Raw genomic sequence first — 18,265 nt, 5'->3', positions numbered from 1 at the left:
GAATCACTTTCAATGTTCTTCGGCTTTTGACAATTTCAAAATTGTTGACACGTCTTGAAAGCTTTTATGGGTATTGAAGGTCTGGATGCGTCGCCCATTCCTTCCATCTTGTTACGCTTCGCATGACGAATAAAGAAACTTCCGAAGGCGTTCAAGACTTATGCAAACTTCCAAAACACATTAAGACTTCTAAAATTATTCAAATTTTAATACTAGTCGAAACGGGGTAGTAGTTGACTTATTTAAGAATTTGCAAGAGAGCAGTTGAATGAACTTCCGTATTCACGGTTCCCCCGAAGTCGTGTGCCTCATACCTACACTGTCTTTTTTCACACCTTTTGATGCCACTCGAAAGATACTTTTGGGTTACAGTTTTTCGTTCCAAATAAGATCCTGCGTTGCGCCATGTGTTCATACCTAATTTGTCGAGTACTATTGAAAAAGTCCTCGAAATTTTAATTTTCTTTCAATTTTTCTTATACTACGTTTTACACACAGGATAAGTTACTTGATGTTAGGAAATTGAGATATGACGGTTGTTGGGTAAAGCGAGTAGTATATCTCACAGAATTTGTGAATCCGATGATTTAATAAATAGGTAAATGAATTACTGTAGGCGAATTAGGAGGCTTGTGGAATCCCTATTTAGGACGCTAGGAATAAGGTGATTCTTGGGAATTTTTTTCTAAGAAACTGTTCAGCGGATCTTTTCCAAACTTTCAGGGTATTTTAGTTCACATTCAAACAATAAAAATTAATTTCTTCGTTGCAAAGTGTTCGGTAGAAATGGAGATATAGGAACACGTTCGTTAGGACTCGCGCGCCGGAGTTGCAAATTTGCGATTATAATGGCGGCCCAAATTCTTCCCTGAAATAAAAAAACCAAGGTTTTTCTTATTTCTAGTATAATTACATTGTCGATGGACCTATAACTTTGATAAATAAATTGAATTGAACAAGTCTTTTTCCATAAATTGTACGAAACATCTTGGAGCAGAATCGTAACTTTTTCTTTCAAGTCCCACCAATTTGCCAACTTTCAACTTTTTTCTCGTTCGTTAGGTTCATCGACAATGTAATTGTACTAGAAATAAGAAAATCCTTGGTTTTTTTATTTCAGGGAAGAATTGGGGCCACCATTACAATCGGACTCCATTTCTACCGAACATTTTGTAACGAAAAAATTACTTTTTATTGTTGGAATGTGAACTAAAATACCCTGAAAGTTTGGAAAAGATCCGCTTAACAGTTTCAGAGAAAAAAAATTCCCAAGGATTACCTTATTCCTAGCGTCCTAAATAGGGCTCCCCCTTAATTAAGAAGGGAATTCAAAATTTCATAAATATTTAATGATTTGATTAAAAACTTTTTAATTAATTTAGCGAGTGCTATGTGTTGTTTAATCTTAATCCCCGAGTATGTTTCTTTCAAAACACACTAAACACCAGTACTGCTCAGTGGTGGAGGGTCTGACACGCCATATTGGGTTTGGAAAAAAAATTTCATTGTTATAAGATAAGTAAAAAAAATTGAATACCAAGAGGCTAAGTAGATCTACAAGTGTACGTAATTAAATTGCTTCTTGGAAAGGTTTGCAAGAGTTAACGCGTTTTTGTATGCTAAAGGACTCCTCTCGTTTTAGGAGGGAAAAAGCGAGAATTTATGCCATTATTCGAGTCTTTAATGGCAAAGCAAGCACGGACAAGTTTTTATTAGACTAAATGTGGAGGATATGTACCGAAAGAGTTCGAGGGCGTGGTTAACTTCAGTTTAAAAGTTATTCTGAGTTTACTCTCCTGCCAGTCATCGTCGACTGCATGAGTTTTAAGGGGGGACTACATATACTTTACGCAACCCTAAACCAGGCCGATTTTGGAGATTTTTTCTGGAGAAATTACGAAGCAAATCATTTTGAACCTTTTCATGGCTTTATACTAAACATTTGAAGATACGAAAAAAAAAATTGTTTATGTTAAAAATATGCATTGTGGATGTCCCTGTCGAGGTATCTTGCTACGGAGGAAGTTCTAGCGCATGCAATTCTTGTCTACAATCAAAATACTCAAAATGACTATTTTATTATTTATGAAACTATCATCGCCGAACATAAAAACAATACAAAAGTCGAAAATTGACAAAATTGTAGAGCTTAGGAGAAAAGATACTATAAAAAAATGTCCTCAAAAACCGTACTTTTTCTCCTGCGCTCTACAATTTTGCCAATTGTCGACATTTTTATTGTTTTTGAAGTTCACCGATGATAAAATTTTATAAATAATAAGAATATATTTTTTTTATTGTAGACAGGAATTTAAGGCGCTAGAACTCCCACCGTAGCAAGATGCCTCAATAGCGACATCTACAATGCATATTTTATAAAAAATGGTTCAAAACGATTTGCTTCATAATTTCTCCAGATCAAATCCCCAAAATCGGCCTGTTTTAGCGTTGCGTACAGCCAGCCAGCCCCCCCCCCCCCAAAGCATTTAACGAGGAACAAATGTCGTGGGTAGAAAAATTCAAAAGCGGAATGATTTTCGTTGATTTTCCACATCGGGAATAAAAATTAAAAAGCGCAGAAACGGTCGGCGAAAGTTTTACCAACAGGAGAGATCATTTTCTTAATATTTACATTTGAGTTAATAATTTTAGTGGAACTTTATGAGCTTATAATACATATCCAAAGAGTTCATAATTTAGAGGATTCAAAAAATCAGTTTTAGGATTATTGTGTTTTTTTTTAAACATTTGACGGTAAACTTGCCGATGAACTGGGCCCTTGCCGAATTCAATAACCTTCACATATGTTGTCAAGGTCGTAATTCTGATCAACATTTCCCTTTAAACTTTTTGGCGGTCGGCTTTGGTTTTGGAGATATTAATAAAAAAAACTCGCGGCATAATATATCGAAATCTGTTTCGCAGCCGACGGTATTAGTATTGGGTAGGGCCAGATGGGCCGGGGGGGCGGGCCCGCTTGCGGGCCCGTAAAGCATGGTAGCGAACCGATGTGAATATGTGTTAAACTCGGTAATTCCAGTGTAACGCAAAGTTTTTTGCGAATATCTCGCATACCAAAGCCGACCACCAAAAAGTTTAAAGGGAAATGTTGTTTAGAATGACGACTTTGACAACATATGTGAAAGGTCATCGAAATCGGCGAGGGCCCAGTTCATCGGCAAGTTCACCCATTTGACTCTTGAATAGTGTTTCTTCTCGAGAATTTCTCGAGAAATTTTATGATTGCTTATTTCTTATTTCTCCAGAAATACTATAACTTCTCGAGAAAACTTAAGTCTAGGAAAAATATTATAAATCTCATTTATTTTCGTCAATGAATGTATTACTAGTTAATCGCGAACGTATAAACACATCTACAATTTATATTACATCTTATTAATCACATTAGAACCTATGTGAATTCCAATAGAAAATCACAGTACAGAAAATTGGATATTATTAACTGCTGAAGGTGCTCTTAAATTCTTATTTAAAATTTTAGAAAAATTGTATACTGAATTAAGTACTTAATGAGTTTCTTGTGGCTATTAAAGAAGAAATATAGAAAAGAGGAGATAAGACTATTGTATCCCGTATAAAATTTTTGCATGATCCAGAATTTCTTCCAAAAGGGTCAGCTAGACATATATATAAAACGTGAAAATATAACAGTAACAGATTTTGCCACGAAAAAGAAATAGATTCGCTGACGGTACATTAGATGCATTGTGCTATTTAAAAATAAATTTTAAAACCAAAAAGTAATGTTTCGCTTTGTACAAATTTTGTATCAAATAAATAAATTTACCAATTATATTTAATATCTATTTTTTCATTTACACAAGTTTTGTATAAATTAGACAGGAATAATCATTTAGTTAAAATTTTCTTGTGTTTTTGATAAATATTATCAACATTATTCCAAAAATATAATTTTTGCAATATTTTTTTCAATTTCTCGAGAATTCTCAAGAAATATGATCTCATTTCTGATTTCTCGAGAGACAAAAAATATGGAGAAATCAGAAACACTACTCTTGAATATGTATTTCTAAAATATGATGATGAATTTTGTAAAATTGGTAATACTAAATTTTTACACTATAGTTGACTAACCATACCTGAATTACCGCGTTCTAATATTTGCAATATTGTTAGTTACAATAGATACGTAAAGAGGGTACAGAACCATTGAACGACTCAAATCGATGGTTTGTTTTGGGTTGAATTGCCTAGATACCAAATAATCACCATGCCGCCACTTTTCACAGTTTCTTTTGTAAGTTTTTACAAGTACAGTAAATCCTCGTTATCAGCCCGTTTCTACAATGCGTTAGGAGCCCGGCGCCTATCCCCACCATTTCTTAGACCCTTCGACGAGAGAGAGAAAACCCAATGAGTGAGCGAGAGGAAACGAAAGAGTCCACGCAACTTCGTGTCAATTGTTTCGTTTCCTCTCGCTCGCTCATTGGGTTTTCTCACTCGTGCCATCAGCCGCGCGGAATAGCGTCCACAACAAGTTAGGAGCCCGCCGCCAGCCCCGTTCGTCGGGCTGGTAACGAGGATTTACTGTAATTAAACAAAAATTGTCAGAATTTTGAAATTGTTTAAAGGTATTTAAAGCTAAAGATGATCCTGCGTAGCGCGCAGTTGTAGCCCATGTAGGATAGATGTCGCAATTACCGTGCTTTGACGCCGACTTGCTCGCGAAGGAATTAATTACTGACTTCTCTTACTTTAATTTTGCTTGGTGAAAATTTATATTGGTGTTTTGAACTTTTCTCTTTATTAAGGCATTTTTTCAAGTGGGAACTGTTAATTTTTCATATTTTTTAAATTGAAATAAGAATACATGTTTTTGTCCCAATTACCGTGCTCAAAAAATGCGTTGTCCCTATTCCCGCGCCTCCAATTACCGTGCCCTTTTTTGAATAGCGTTTCCGCGGTTAGGTTATGTCTTTGAACTTTGAACTGTTCAAAACATTTTTTTGCTCTACGAGAGGTGTTTTTATGTAATTTTAACAGGACCTTTTTATTACAAAAGCAAAATATGCAAATATAAATTTCTGTTCACCCGTTCTGAGAAACGAAAGTAAGGTTAGGTTTAGCAGTTACAGAGGGAGCCAGTGGGCACCGAGGGGCACGGTAATAGGGATAGCGTTAAATTCCTGTCCCAATTACCGGATTCACTTTAAAAATACGAAAATGTTTCAAAAGTGCTCATTTTGCTATTTTTTCATAAAATTTGAACCTTTTATGATATAATAAACACTTTACATAAGTGCAAATCATGATAATTCTCAATTTATTCACTTCTGTAAAGTACGTGTTCCTTACCGTTTCCAACATCCAATGTTGATGCGGAAGTTCCACACTGTGGAGAAAGGAATTCTACAGCTCCAGAATTTTAAGTGAAAATATTGATTCGTTCAAGAGTTATGATGGACATGGTGTTTCAAATGTAGTTTCGTGACAAACGGCTTTAGAGTTTGTAGTACTTAGTACTTTTTCTTTAATATATGACTTGACAAATTTCCAAACTCTTTTACGCGATACCCGGTCCATACTGGTCTCCTTCAGCTGCGAGATCTTGTTCGACTTCTTAGTTTTTTCCCTATCTACTTCTCGACAGTCGCATCCGGTCCAATTCAACGCACATATTCCGCGCGTTTGAACCAACTAGAAGGGCAAGTTGCTGCATTACTGATAGGAGTGCATTGTTTCCATCGTTGAATGTTGAAATCTTCAGCACAATTTTCCAGATTTTGCTGTTCGAACTCTCATTATTATTCTGCGTAAAGCCGTCGACGCATCTTTCTAATATCACATCGTTCGTCTTTGCTCAAGTTCCCATATACTGGACAAATCGCTGCTTGTACGTCCGGGTGTGAGGGAGTGTTAACCCTATAGTTGTCTGAAGTATTCTGCGCCTCAGCTCTCTGCCAGGAACACCAACTTGTTTCTCCAGCATGATAGTAATGATGTTGGGGACTCTCATTAGTTGAATATTTATGAAAATATTCAACTCAAATTGCAACTCTCATGGCATAATACGAACTCAGTTCATCAATGAGTTTTGCCGTGATCTATCCCTGGCCTCCAAGTCCTTCTGCAATTTGTTTCACTTTTAGGAGCACGGTGTCCATTCGTTTTTGACGAGGTCTACACATTCTTTCTTATTTACATGTATATCATACTAGCATCCCCCATCTCGGCTTCGCCCGAGATATTAGCGTGACTAATTCATGTTTATTAGAATTAATATCTTTTAAGGAAATTTAGTGTTTTGAAAAAGCTTGATTTATTCGTAATATTTTGTAGAAGATAACATTCTTCGTATAATGATTTTCTGACATTAGGATGAAATGTTGTTGCGCAACACCTGCCGGAGCAATGATGGCAAATATTATCCATCGCTCCTATTTGAACTTCTCCTAAGTTAACATACCTAGTTAATTCCTGGATCATAATTCAATGCAAAACCTTCCGGTAACATCATCCAACTCTTATAAGTCCAGGATTTACCAGTGTATCTTAATATATAAAGCCGAAAGTGTTTGTGTGTTTGTCTGTCGCCTAAAAACATTCGAACGGTAAAACTCGGGGGGTCATGAAATTTGTCCCAGCTCATTTTACCCACGTAATCCAAATCCACGAGGCTTATTTTCATAAAAAAAGATATATAAAAAACAATTTTTTTTTATAAAATCAGAATCTAAATTTTGGGTGAAGCTGAGTAGCAAAAGCTAGTATTGCATAACATCAAGCAGGAGTGGATGGATCTTGACAAATTTGATCGCACACGGGGTACACATGAATATGCAACAGTAATTTCTAACAGTACGATCATTCTAACATATATGTCCGCGGTAATCCACTTCTCTAGCGAGAAAGCGCGCGAAAAGCTTTGCCATCTGGTGGTGACATCACGGTACTACCGCGGGCGAGATATCGCGCGGGCCGTTTTTGCGCATGCGCGTGCGAAGGAGACTGTCGTATACACGGGTCACGTGGTCTGAAAAACAGCCCTTACACATGAAATGTTTATACATAAATTACATGTTAATAACGCGTTTCTGAGACATGCTACATAGCCTATGTCCACCCTAGAGTATGCAAGAATAACGTGTTCAAATTTGAGGTAGATCGGTTTAATACGTCTTGAGTTTTGCGCGAACATAAAAATCGGCTCTCTCTTTACATAATAGTATAGATGGATTAGCATCCATTACGGCGTCGTACGTCATGCTGCCGCGCCGCGGCCGTCCAATGCGCTAGTATGTATGTAAGTACCGTCCTGTCAGGCCGTTACTCGACTGTGCACTCAGTTACCTTCAGCGCTATAATTTTCGGAATTATTTGAATATCCTCATGAAACTTTGCTGTAAATGTTCACAAAGAATGGGACTTTCAGAACGAATAATATTTAAAAAAATCGATTTCTCGAAATTTCAATAGTTCTATATATAAATTGAGGTTAATTTTAAAGAATATAGGTATCAAATATTCATACTAATACATCAAATACAATACAAATTAATATAAATTAGCTAATATAAATTTTTATTATAAAACTCATCTAAGTAGTTAGGTATATGTTTTATATAAAGATAGATTTATAAGAAATGTGCAAGGGCGAAATGCAGCAATCTGTTATGACTCGACTTAAAATACAATAAAATGTTAAGAATGATATGTAACAAAATAATAATTGATAAAAAATACGTCGTCTAATATGCGTATGAAGAGGCACTTACTGCAGGTCAAAACGGACCCAGGTACAAGATTAAATTGTGTCTTGAAAATGTGCTTCTATAACACTGAATTCTTAAAATTGGCAGTTGACAGAAGGAAAGAAAATTCAAGAGACTTATTTACCGTTAAAGCTGAAACTCCTTAGTCGTATAAATATACCTATCAATAGAAAAGTTGAAGATGATGGGAGACGACAAGATTCGGATTTATAAAGAACGCGATTGGATGTTAAAAAATCTATATAGCATTTTTTATTTAAACATTCGAGCATGATGATGGCCCCCATTATCGCCTTGGTATAGTAGCTTGAGAGTGAGTACTATAAATCGGTTGTTATTTCCCTCTAAATTGTACGAAGAACCTTAAACGCATTTTTCTCAAATTGACATTGTCTACTTTAGCGACACAGTTATCTCGAACACTACTGGGCCAATTCCTTTGCGATTTTGTTCAACATATAATTGTACCATCATTGAGCTCTAAACGTACCTGAAGAGTCAACAGAGCAATAGCGGCCGGTCCGAGAAAGAGGGAAGATAACGGGTGAACCCACGGTGTAATAGACATTTGTTCCGACTCTTATCCAGAATGTGTGACTTTTTTGTCCTAGTTCTTTTGGCGGCCGGCAGATTTCGTGGCTGTTATAAAGACATAGTAGGAATTCCATACCAGGCCTGTATGTGTGTATATATATACATACAGGCCTGGTATGGAATTCCTACTCGCAGTGGAAGGGGAACACGCCACGCATGCGCGTGATGACCCCGTGACGTCAAACCAATCGACGTCAAGGTTCAGTCAAATGACAGCTTCATCACGCGCATGCGTGGCATGTTCCCTCTCCATTACGCGCAGGATTTTTCTGGCAAGCCCAGTAATACCATTAAAATCTCATTAACACATATGTATATGCCTTCTAAGTCACGACGCCTCTCGCGGCGGCCAGGGGAACTAAACAGAAATCGGCACACAAAATCGCTGGGGTAAAAGGTACAGAGTCGGAACACCTGTTTATTACACCGTATAGTGCATGTGAGTGAAGTTACCCGCGCACAACATACATACATAACACAGAGAGAACAGGGATAATAGGACGAAGGATAGGTTCACTCCTTATCTTCTATTTCCCTCGGACCGCTGTCGCCCCTACTTCTTCCCACTGCTGTTCACTCTCCAGGTATGTTTAGAGCTCAATGAATAGTACCTACATTGCGTGACAAGGGAGAAAAGAAAGCGATTTTGACGAGCGTGAAGTTTGCTCTAGCACTTGACACGGGACAAAATCGCGTCTCTCCTGTTTCACGCACAATACTTTTTTTCAACAGCTGCATGGAACGTGTGTGTTTCTGATAGCCTGCTGAGCGATTCGCAAGCAAATATGCATATTCGATTGCTTTTTTATTCTGTTGAAATTACTAAATACGTTTATCTATTTTCCAAAAACTGCTTCCGATGATGACTCACTCCAATGTTTGGTTATTTCGCCACTCCATAAATTTGTTGTACATCGTCTCGTTCTTTTCTTTCGATTTCGACGGCAGCAAATTTTCCTCAATCGCTTTTGCAGCTTCTGCTATTTCGGGGGGCGTGTGGTATTCCGTATCGCTATCACTCTCATTATCACTCATTTTATCATTTAATAAAAAGAGGTACTGTGAAAGCTGTAATGTCAACATAAACACACATGATCGATATCGATTAGTCCAGGGGTGTACAGAACCCCCAATACCGGGCGCGAGCGCACATTCGAGCTCGAGCTGAGCTCCGAGCTCGTTCAAGAACAAGCGAGTCCGCCAACGGAGTGGGGAGCGGTTGGAGTAGTGGGAGCGGAGCGTCACAGGCTGCCGCAGGGGTTTCCAGAGTTTGACGCTTCGAAAGTAAGGCACACTTTGGGGAATTTTTAAAAGAAATGTATTGAGTATTATAATTCCAATCTCTGTACTTTTATTAATTGAAATTTGAAAAATGTGTTCAAATTTTTGTATGCAACAATAGTAATTTGGTTCAAAGTTATAATGGTAGTAATAAGAGGGGTTTGAAAAAAAATTTGTTGCTGGCGAGCATGATTTTGGCTGTCGTAATCATCTGAAACGAAAAACGTACAAATGTTCTTAATCTACATGAGTGTGGTTATCGTACGAACTTTAGTTCGTGTTGAATGAATAATGTTGAAAAGCACAAAAATGGTTGTATTTCAAATGAAAACATTAATTTTTTGGAAAAGCATTTGTTAGTTTTCTGTGTTGCAAAATTGGATTTTTGTAAATAATTACTTCATTCTAGTTCACACGATAACCATACTCATAGATTAAGAAACATTTTGCGCTTTTTGTTTCCGATGACTACAACAGCCAGAATCATGTTCGCCAGCAACAAACTTTTTTAAACCCTTCTTTCTGCTATCATTATAACTTTGAACAAAATTATTATTATTGCATACAAAAATTTAAACATATTTCGAATCTCAATTAACCCTCCGTATCCTGTGTCTGAGTTAATTTTCACCCACCGCTTGAGATCGCTAACGCACACGCTGACGGAGCTGTGTATGTAAGTCGCGGCCAAGCGATCATTTAGCTGCCGGGGATGTCATAAAAGCATAAACTGGGCCTTTCTAGTGACCGTGTTGGGGCAACAATGGGAAGCTCGAGACAATACCATATTCTCCTTGGAGACGATTAATAAATATTAACAAATTACACATAGAAATATATGTATATTCACGTATGGATCTAATATTGGACCAACTTTATAAGTATCCGAATACTTTTGTGGCCCACTGTATATGTATATATCACATATATGTTATTAGATATCTTCAAATGCAAATACTCAAATTTACGTATGCGAATTTGTTAAAATTAACTTTCTGAATATAATATAAAATTCTGTACGTTTTCGTTTGGTCTTGTATATCTATCGCGAGTATGCTTGTAGTTGTAGCAGGCATACGGCCTTTGCATTGCCATGGAGCAGTGATGCCAGAACGGTGGGTTTTGTCCCACGGCCGCTACCACCACTCCACGACCAAGCGTACCCCCTCCTAGCGTCCGTACCGCACCACACAAGCATATCCGTCCCTCCATCCGTGTGCCGTACGCGCTGCCTGGCCACCGCTCTCCGGCGAGAATTCGTTTTCCCGACATCGAAGCGCTTGGCGCGCAAGCGAAAAATCAAGACTTCAAATCCCGGTGCGGATATTACTTTTTTTTTTTTAATTATTCACTAATTTCTCTTTCTATATTCTCAGCAGACTAAAGGCTTAAAAACTTTAATTTACTAAGCATTTTCGAAGCTTGATTTGCTGCTAAAGTGCGATCCTCTTATGGCTTGTATCGCACCACTCCAAGCGTAAGTACCCTACCTTCTGTCAGTGTACCTGAAATGGAAATCACCGATTCAATAACTGCTCATTGTGACGTGAATTTTAAGGTGTCCATCCTAGAACGGTGCTTATTTTGTAAGTAGCATTTCAAGGAATTATTTCTGTTTATGTATACAAAACGCAGAAGACCAACATCGTACATTAGCCTGCCGCGAAAATTCTTTGTAAATTAACAGTTTTCAAGTTTTTATTCTACTGAGAATATAGAAAGAGAAGTTAGAAAATAATTAATGAAAAAAGTAGAATCTTCGCATTGAGGTTCAAACCTCGATGAAATGAATTCTCGGCGGAGAGTGGTGCGATACAAGCCAAAAGAGGATCGCACTTTAGCAGCAAATCAAGCTTCGAAAATGCTTAGTAAATTAATAGTTTTTAAGTCTTTAGTCTGCTGAGAATATAGAAAGAGAAATTAGTGAATAATTAAAAAAAAAAAGTAATATCCCGCACCGGGATTTGAAGTCTTGATTTTTCGCTTGCGCGCCAAGCGCTTCGATGTCGGGAAAACGAATTCTCGCCGGAGAGCGGTGGCCAGGCAGCGCGTACGGCACACGGATGGAGGGACGGGTATGCTTGTGTGGTGCGGTACGGACGCTAGGAGGGGGTACGCTTGGTCGTGGAGTGGTGGTAGCGGCCGTGGGACAAAACCCACCGTTCTGGCATCACTGCCATGGAGTTCCCCACCACGAGACATTATACCGAGGAGTGGGGGTGAGCATACCACGATCAAGCTCGAGGGCTCACCGACTGCCCTAGGGCAGACTTAGTGTGCACCCCTGGATTAGTCGAACAATTGCTTCTTCATACCACAGGGTAACGCCATATTCAGTCAGCTCGCAAACTCAAGTTTGCTTGGGAGCAGAGCAGTGTTGGAGGAAAATACCCTACCGGAGTCCGGATACCGATGGAAATGATGGGAAACGAAACGACGCCAGCGCCAAGCCAAGCCAACTAGCCAAGTCAAGTGAGGCCGCAGCCAACCAGCGTCGCCGGGGAATCGGTTGTCAACGCTGGTTGGCTGCGGCCTCACTTGACTTGGCTAGTTGGCTTGGCATGGCGCTGGCGTCGTTTCGTTTCCCATCATTTCCCATCTTGGCGTTGATTGGTTGGACGACACCGCGTCATCGTGCGCATGCGTTCCGCCTCCCTACGATCGGAGTCCGGACTCCGGTAGGGTATTTTCTCCAACACCGGAGCAAAGTAAAAAACGCGAATACCCATGCGCTACGTCTATTTTTTTTTTACAGAACCCCTAAAATTCATGCAGGCATTGAAGAAAATAAATATCTCTACGTGCTGAACAAAAATTATGTCGATATTAGTAATACTTTTTCAATGGATTACGAAAGATGCAAAATCGATGTTGAATACCGAACTTCAATTTTTCTTTTAGCCCTGGCTATAAAAACTAGAATCAGCCATCCCGTGTTACTTGGAAGAGCTGATCTGTGCCATCGTGTTGTCAGAGATTTCGCGACACGATGTGTTTACCTGTAGTCAGCTTATGGAATATTGAAAATAATTATTTGATTGTTTTTTACAATTACAATATAAAATGAGAGCATAAAACTAAAATCCTTATACGTTTAATAGATTTTGCTTTAATTCGTTGTTGATAATCATCTTGAAAATCCTAGTTTCGTCGTCTAAACTAGGATATCAGTCAGTTTTCATTTCATACTTCGACTCTGTTTTATAATCATTAGCTTCAGAATTGAAATAACTTATGGAAGTTTAAAATGTCAGTTTCCATTTTGTAATTCAGCTGTATCCATGTTTCGTTTAGTAGGAATATTCAACGAGGATCCTTGCGAGTAAACAACCGTCACTATGATCCGAGATATGCAATTGTTATGTTATTCTCTATATTAATATCGTGCGTTGTTTGTGTGTAAACAATAATGGTAGTTTAATCCTTTAATCGGAAAATCGTGGAACGTTCCCAGACAGTGTGTAGAACGTCTGTAAATATTAACCTTTCTGCAATCATCTCGATAGACTACGATCTATGTGTATGTATACCCATGGACCTTCCGTATCTACAGTGAGCATCAGAGATGTACGATTCCGCGAACTTCCTATTGTTCCACCAACCATCATTTTCTTTCGTATGTTCGATTTTCCCATTGATGGCTAGAGAATAATGTTTTCATAGTTAACGCAGCCTCCGTGATGTGACTGTTTCGAAGAAATTCATGAAATGACGCAACTAAAGTGAACAAAAGTCCTCGCGCAGCAATCAATCGAAATATGTACTTAAGTAGAATAACTTTTCTTTTATTTTCTTAGTTGTGGAAATCCCTCGAGTACTCGCGCACTTCACTTCAGAATTGGAAAAATATTTTGTTGAAACTATATTGTTGAAAAAAATCTAATTCTAGTTACTGAAGAACTGGCCCAGAAATTGAATACTAATATTTGGAGGAAAATTGGGAAACTCTGAAATGCGTGACATGTATCTACAGTTGAAGTATGATTTTCAAATAACAGTAAAAAATTAAATAAAATTGCTGGCCGAACAAATGACTAACAGAAGTAATAATGGCCCTCGCGAAAACAATGATTCCTTTCCAATTCCTTTTCAACGTCCACGAGTAAACATCACGCGACGTTAAATCTTCCGATCTTTGGTCTGCGAAAAGCACGATTCACATTTGATCTGTAAAAATACAACGGCAACGTCTACATTATTGGAATCGGAAATAGAATTATGCAATATTGAATGTCCTGTACGAGCTATTCTCTTCGCTTTCGTAACAATTCCAAGAACGATGGTTCTCCTCCTTCAGTTATCTCTACCAAAATGTGCAGCTTTCCCTTTCCAGTAATGTCAAAACGCAAATGGAAACCGGAGTGTCGCATTTTCTGGAGCATTGGTGGGTATACTTATCTCTAGTTCAAGTTCAAGTCGTACTGGAACCAATGTTTATTCCCATGGCCAAGAGCTTAGCTACCCGGGTCCTCACCATCCGATATGAAATTTGTATGATGTTTGTTTTATCGCAATGACATGACCCTTAGTGGATTGGCAAGATATTTCTGATCAAAATTAGTCCAAACACGGCATAAATCGGAACATTTTTAGGATTGTTTATAGGGGTAGAGTACCTATATTCATAGAAATAACTATTTAATTACAGTTCAACAAAATTTGACTTTTTTCGGAGTTGTAACATTCAATAACCGTTTTTTTTTTATATACAGGTTTTCGTGCGCTGAAAACGAATCCGCAAACCGTTTGTCGCCATCACCCTCAGTTTTTGAGAAATTCGATTTTGAAAAAAAAAACTGCAAATTTTCAAGTTTGAACATCTTTTGTGTCGAAACAGTAATACTTAGTTATTCGGTTGCTTGTTCCGTTAAATTATGCTATGAACCCTTCCGAATACAACGATCAAATGGAAAAGAACACCTGAAATCCACCCATTTTTGAAGATATATTTCTATATATTTCAAAAACTAAGGGTCTAGGGTAAAATCTGACTACCCCACGCGATGCAGCAGACATTTTTCCTTCGGAAAGCATCAACAGAAATGGTAAATCACGTATTATTTTCAATACAGAAACGAAATAGTTTAGCAAAACATGCGGCGCCGACAGCGGTGATGATACCTCACTTGAGGGGCAGGCGGCGAGAGGGGTACGCCTATGCTTATACATGGGAGCTCTGAAGTAATACCAATCTGAGATAAAAAAAAATTATGTAGACAAAAATGTTATTTACATGTCTATTCCTAATAAAATTATTACTACATATTTTGTTTTGGAATTCAATTAAACAAAAAGTATGTTTAATGCAGTTAGAAATATAATATTTTCATTAAATGTAGCGTAAAATATGCGAGCGAAATGCGGCAACGTCGCTTTCCGTCCATCTTTTTTTCTCTTTCCACTTTACACTTGTGGCGTCGCAACAAATTACTAAATACATGTTTACAGCTTGATAGTGTTTTTACACATTTTTACTGTATCCTTTGTACAAGTATACACTGTATAGATGACTACCTGGCGTACGGCGTTGCCACGTTTCAAACAGTTCCTTCAGGCAGTTCCACAAATACGAGCACATTGCTGTCTTTATTCAATTATCTAATAAACCGTACGGTAAATGTCTAATTTTTTTTTTTAGAATTTCATAGGAATACTTAAGCTTTTCATTGCAACATTTTTTAGGACTTTCTCACTATTTTTAAGGACTCTGTGTAACATTTTATAAAAATTTTATCGTTTCTCCCATAACAGCCTGTGTATAAGAGCGCAACTTTGATTTCAATTTTTTCGTAAACCGTGCTGTCAATCGACTTGAAATTTTAACACAATGCGGACTACACTTTGGACATTAGATCAAAACACTTTTCAAAGATTTCTCATTATTTTTGCTCCGGTATCGAACCTCCTTAAGGGGTCTTTCCACTGTGACGGTGACGCCCTGATAAAGTACCGCTGTTTGAAACATTTTTTTGTCTCAAAAAGAATGTGTTTACTGAATTGAAGTTTTTCCTATTTATTAATACGTGCTTTGGGAATACAAAAAATTACAAAAATGACATTTCTTTCTAGAAAATAACGACACTTGAAGTTTGAAATCACTTTTTCCCTATATTTTTCACCCTTTCATCGCCTTTGAAAATAATACATTTTTAATTTTTTGTATTTTTTTCTGGTATCGCCCCTAGTCAAAATAAAAAAAGTTTCAGTCGAATCGGATAATAACTTTTGAAAATACAGGTCCCACCGTTTTGAGAACACTGTTTCGAGAAAAACGTGTTTAAAGTTTTACGTGAGTGCCGAGTGGCCGGCTGTCATCCATGCATTTGCTGCTACTCAAATGCCTATAACTGCGGGAATTTTACGAATTTCAAAAAATCTTTTTAAACACGTATTCCTAAAAGGTTGAACATTCGAAAAATGAAATAAAAAAAAATCGACTTTTAGACCGGAAGGTCCCCTTAAGCAAGTGCTTAAGATCGTCTTCCACAAAAAATATTCAACCAATGATCTATTTAAACGAAACAAAGGAATTAGCGAATCTTGGCACTTGGCATTTTACGAAACTGGAAACGTTGAAAGTGAGAGAACGGTTAATTTAGAATTTGATTTTACAATCCAAACCGCCGATTTATTGCGGGTCGCTAAATTCCACTTCACTACAAGAGCTTTTCATCACACTTAATCACTGCAATTCAAGATAGACCCTTAGTTTTTGAAATATATAGAAAGATATCTTCAAAAATGGGTGCATTTCGTGTGTTCCTTTCTCTTTGATCGTTGTATTCGGAGGGGTTCATAGAATAATTTAACGGAACAAGCAACCGAATGACTAAGTATTACTGTTTCGACACAAAAGATGTTCAAAGTTGAAAATTTGCAGGGTTTTTTTTTCAAAATCGAATTTCTCAAAAATGGAGGGTGATGGCGACAAACGGTTTGCGGATTCATTTTCTGCGCACGAAAACCTGTAAAAAAAACAGCTATTGAATGCTACAACTCCGAAAAAAGTCAAATTTTGTTAAACTGTAATTAAATAGTTATTTCTATGAATATAGGTACTCTACCCCCATAAACAATCCTAAAAATGTTCCGATTTATGCCGTATTTGGACTCATTTTGATCAGAAATATCACGCCAATCCACTAAGGGTCCTTTCTTTGCGATAAAACAAACATCATACAAATTTCATTTTTCATAAATGAAAGTGGTGACTCTTTATTTGTCGAGGCTTGGTGGCTCGCTCTCACTAACAGATTCGAATAAATGGTGGGGGCTTTGAGTTGCACTTTGAGAAACGTTACTGTAATAATTTATTGACTGTTTTAAACGCCCAAACGTTCTCGCGGCACTTCACTTTCTATCCACGAACGAAGTTTTGTCGGTATCATTCATACTCTGCGTGGTTCTCTATTTTTGTTTTGACAGAGAAGTTTATTCCAACTGGGAAAGATTGACCGACGCTAGTTCACACCATCGACGCACACAAAACCCTCCCAAGTTGCTTCTTCTAACTCCCTTGTCGCGAAACTCTGCCCCCTTTAATAAGGGGGAAACGTGCCAGCAATGGCGCGTGGGTGTGCTCAGGATCCTCCACCAAAACAATCAAGCGAGCCCGGAAGAAGTTCGTTTTGAATATCCAAGGGATATCCCGGGTGATATCTTCCGTCTGACATGATTTTGGGGAGGGTGCGACGGATAATTTGTTTTTTGAGAAAACCACTAGACCGGAGCTTTATTTACTTGCTTCTGGGGTTAAGGGTTATCAACTCTCCCTTTTGTGAGAGCAGTACGGAATTTATTTAGGACATTAACGTTATTCGACACAATGCATATGAAAAAAAAGGAGCATTGTTACTGTATTATGTGCATATAAGTATTCTTATGTCGTTTAGTATTAATTCAGTGAGAATTCCTTTGGTAAAAATAATATGGCTTTTTTGAAAATATTCTTAACTACTTAGCAGATGATTCGTGCAGAATTTCAAAATAATTTTATTCCACGTTTTCAATTCATTTTTAACCAACGAATTACCATATGCCCGGTTGTATACCACCTACCCTGACCCACCCTGTGTAAATAAATATTTCTATGAAACATAACCATACCAGTGATTTCAGCTTTAAGTTGTTTACATTTGAAAGTGATTCGAAATTAATAAGAATTATAGGAACAAACTGGTGGCATTGAAATGGAAAGTCGTACATGACATTTCTAAAAAAAAATTTTTTTTACATATTTATCGTGTAAAAATTAGTTTAGTTCGTTTTTTTTACCTCGTTTGTAATTATTATTACGCGTATTAGCAAAAATCATTCTTTCACTCATTGGACAAAACGGTATTTGATTCACTAGATGGTAGGTAGGGGAAGGTGGGGTAAAACGGAACGCTTAACTTTGGAGGGTAATAACTTAAAATCGGGAGGAGAAAAAGACACGAGGCTTCAACAGGAGTCTTCAGTGGACCTTAGACTATAAGAAAATCAAAGTCATTGTTAAGAAAAATCTTTGGGAACGACGGAAAAAGAAATTTACCGGAGGTATTGAAATCTTCGCCTCGCTGAAATGGTGGGGTAAGACGGAACACCCACTCGAAGACCGTGTAAACGTACAAAATCTTTATTTTTATGATTTAAAA

At 37.6% G+C, this 18,265-nt stretch overlaps 1 protein-coding gene across 2 annotated transcripts in view; it reads left to right on the top strand.

The window, feature by feature from the left end:
- Window positions 1-18,265, top strand: part of LOC143372313 (uncharacterized) — a 48,510-nt gene that overhangs the window by 21,155 nt on the left and 9,090 nt on the right. Inside the window, exon 5 of one of the 2 annotated variants that reach the window (XM_076818498.1) lies at window positions 17,055-17,630. The exons of the other annotated variant lie outside the window; for it this stretch is intronic. Within the exon in view, the coding sequence (XP_076674613.1) occupies window positions 17,055-17,083 (29 nt within the window). The 3' untranslated portion in view covers window positions 17,084-17,630. Of the gene's footprint in view, window positions 1-17,054; window positions 17,631-18,265 lie in introns of those variants that run through there. 2 annotated transcript variants of the gene reach the window in all.

This window comes from Andrena cerasifolii, chromosome 1, assembly GCF_050908995.1.
Source record: "Andrena cerasifolii isolate SP2316 chromosome 1, iyAndCera1_principal, whole genome shotgun sequence".
Taxonomy (NCBI): Eukaryota; Metazoa; Arthropoda; class Insecta; order Hymenoptera; family Andrenidae; genus Andrena; species Andrena cerasifolii.
Note: the sequence above shows the minus strand (reverse complement) of the source record. Positions and strands in the feature narration are given on the sequence as shown.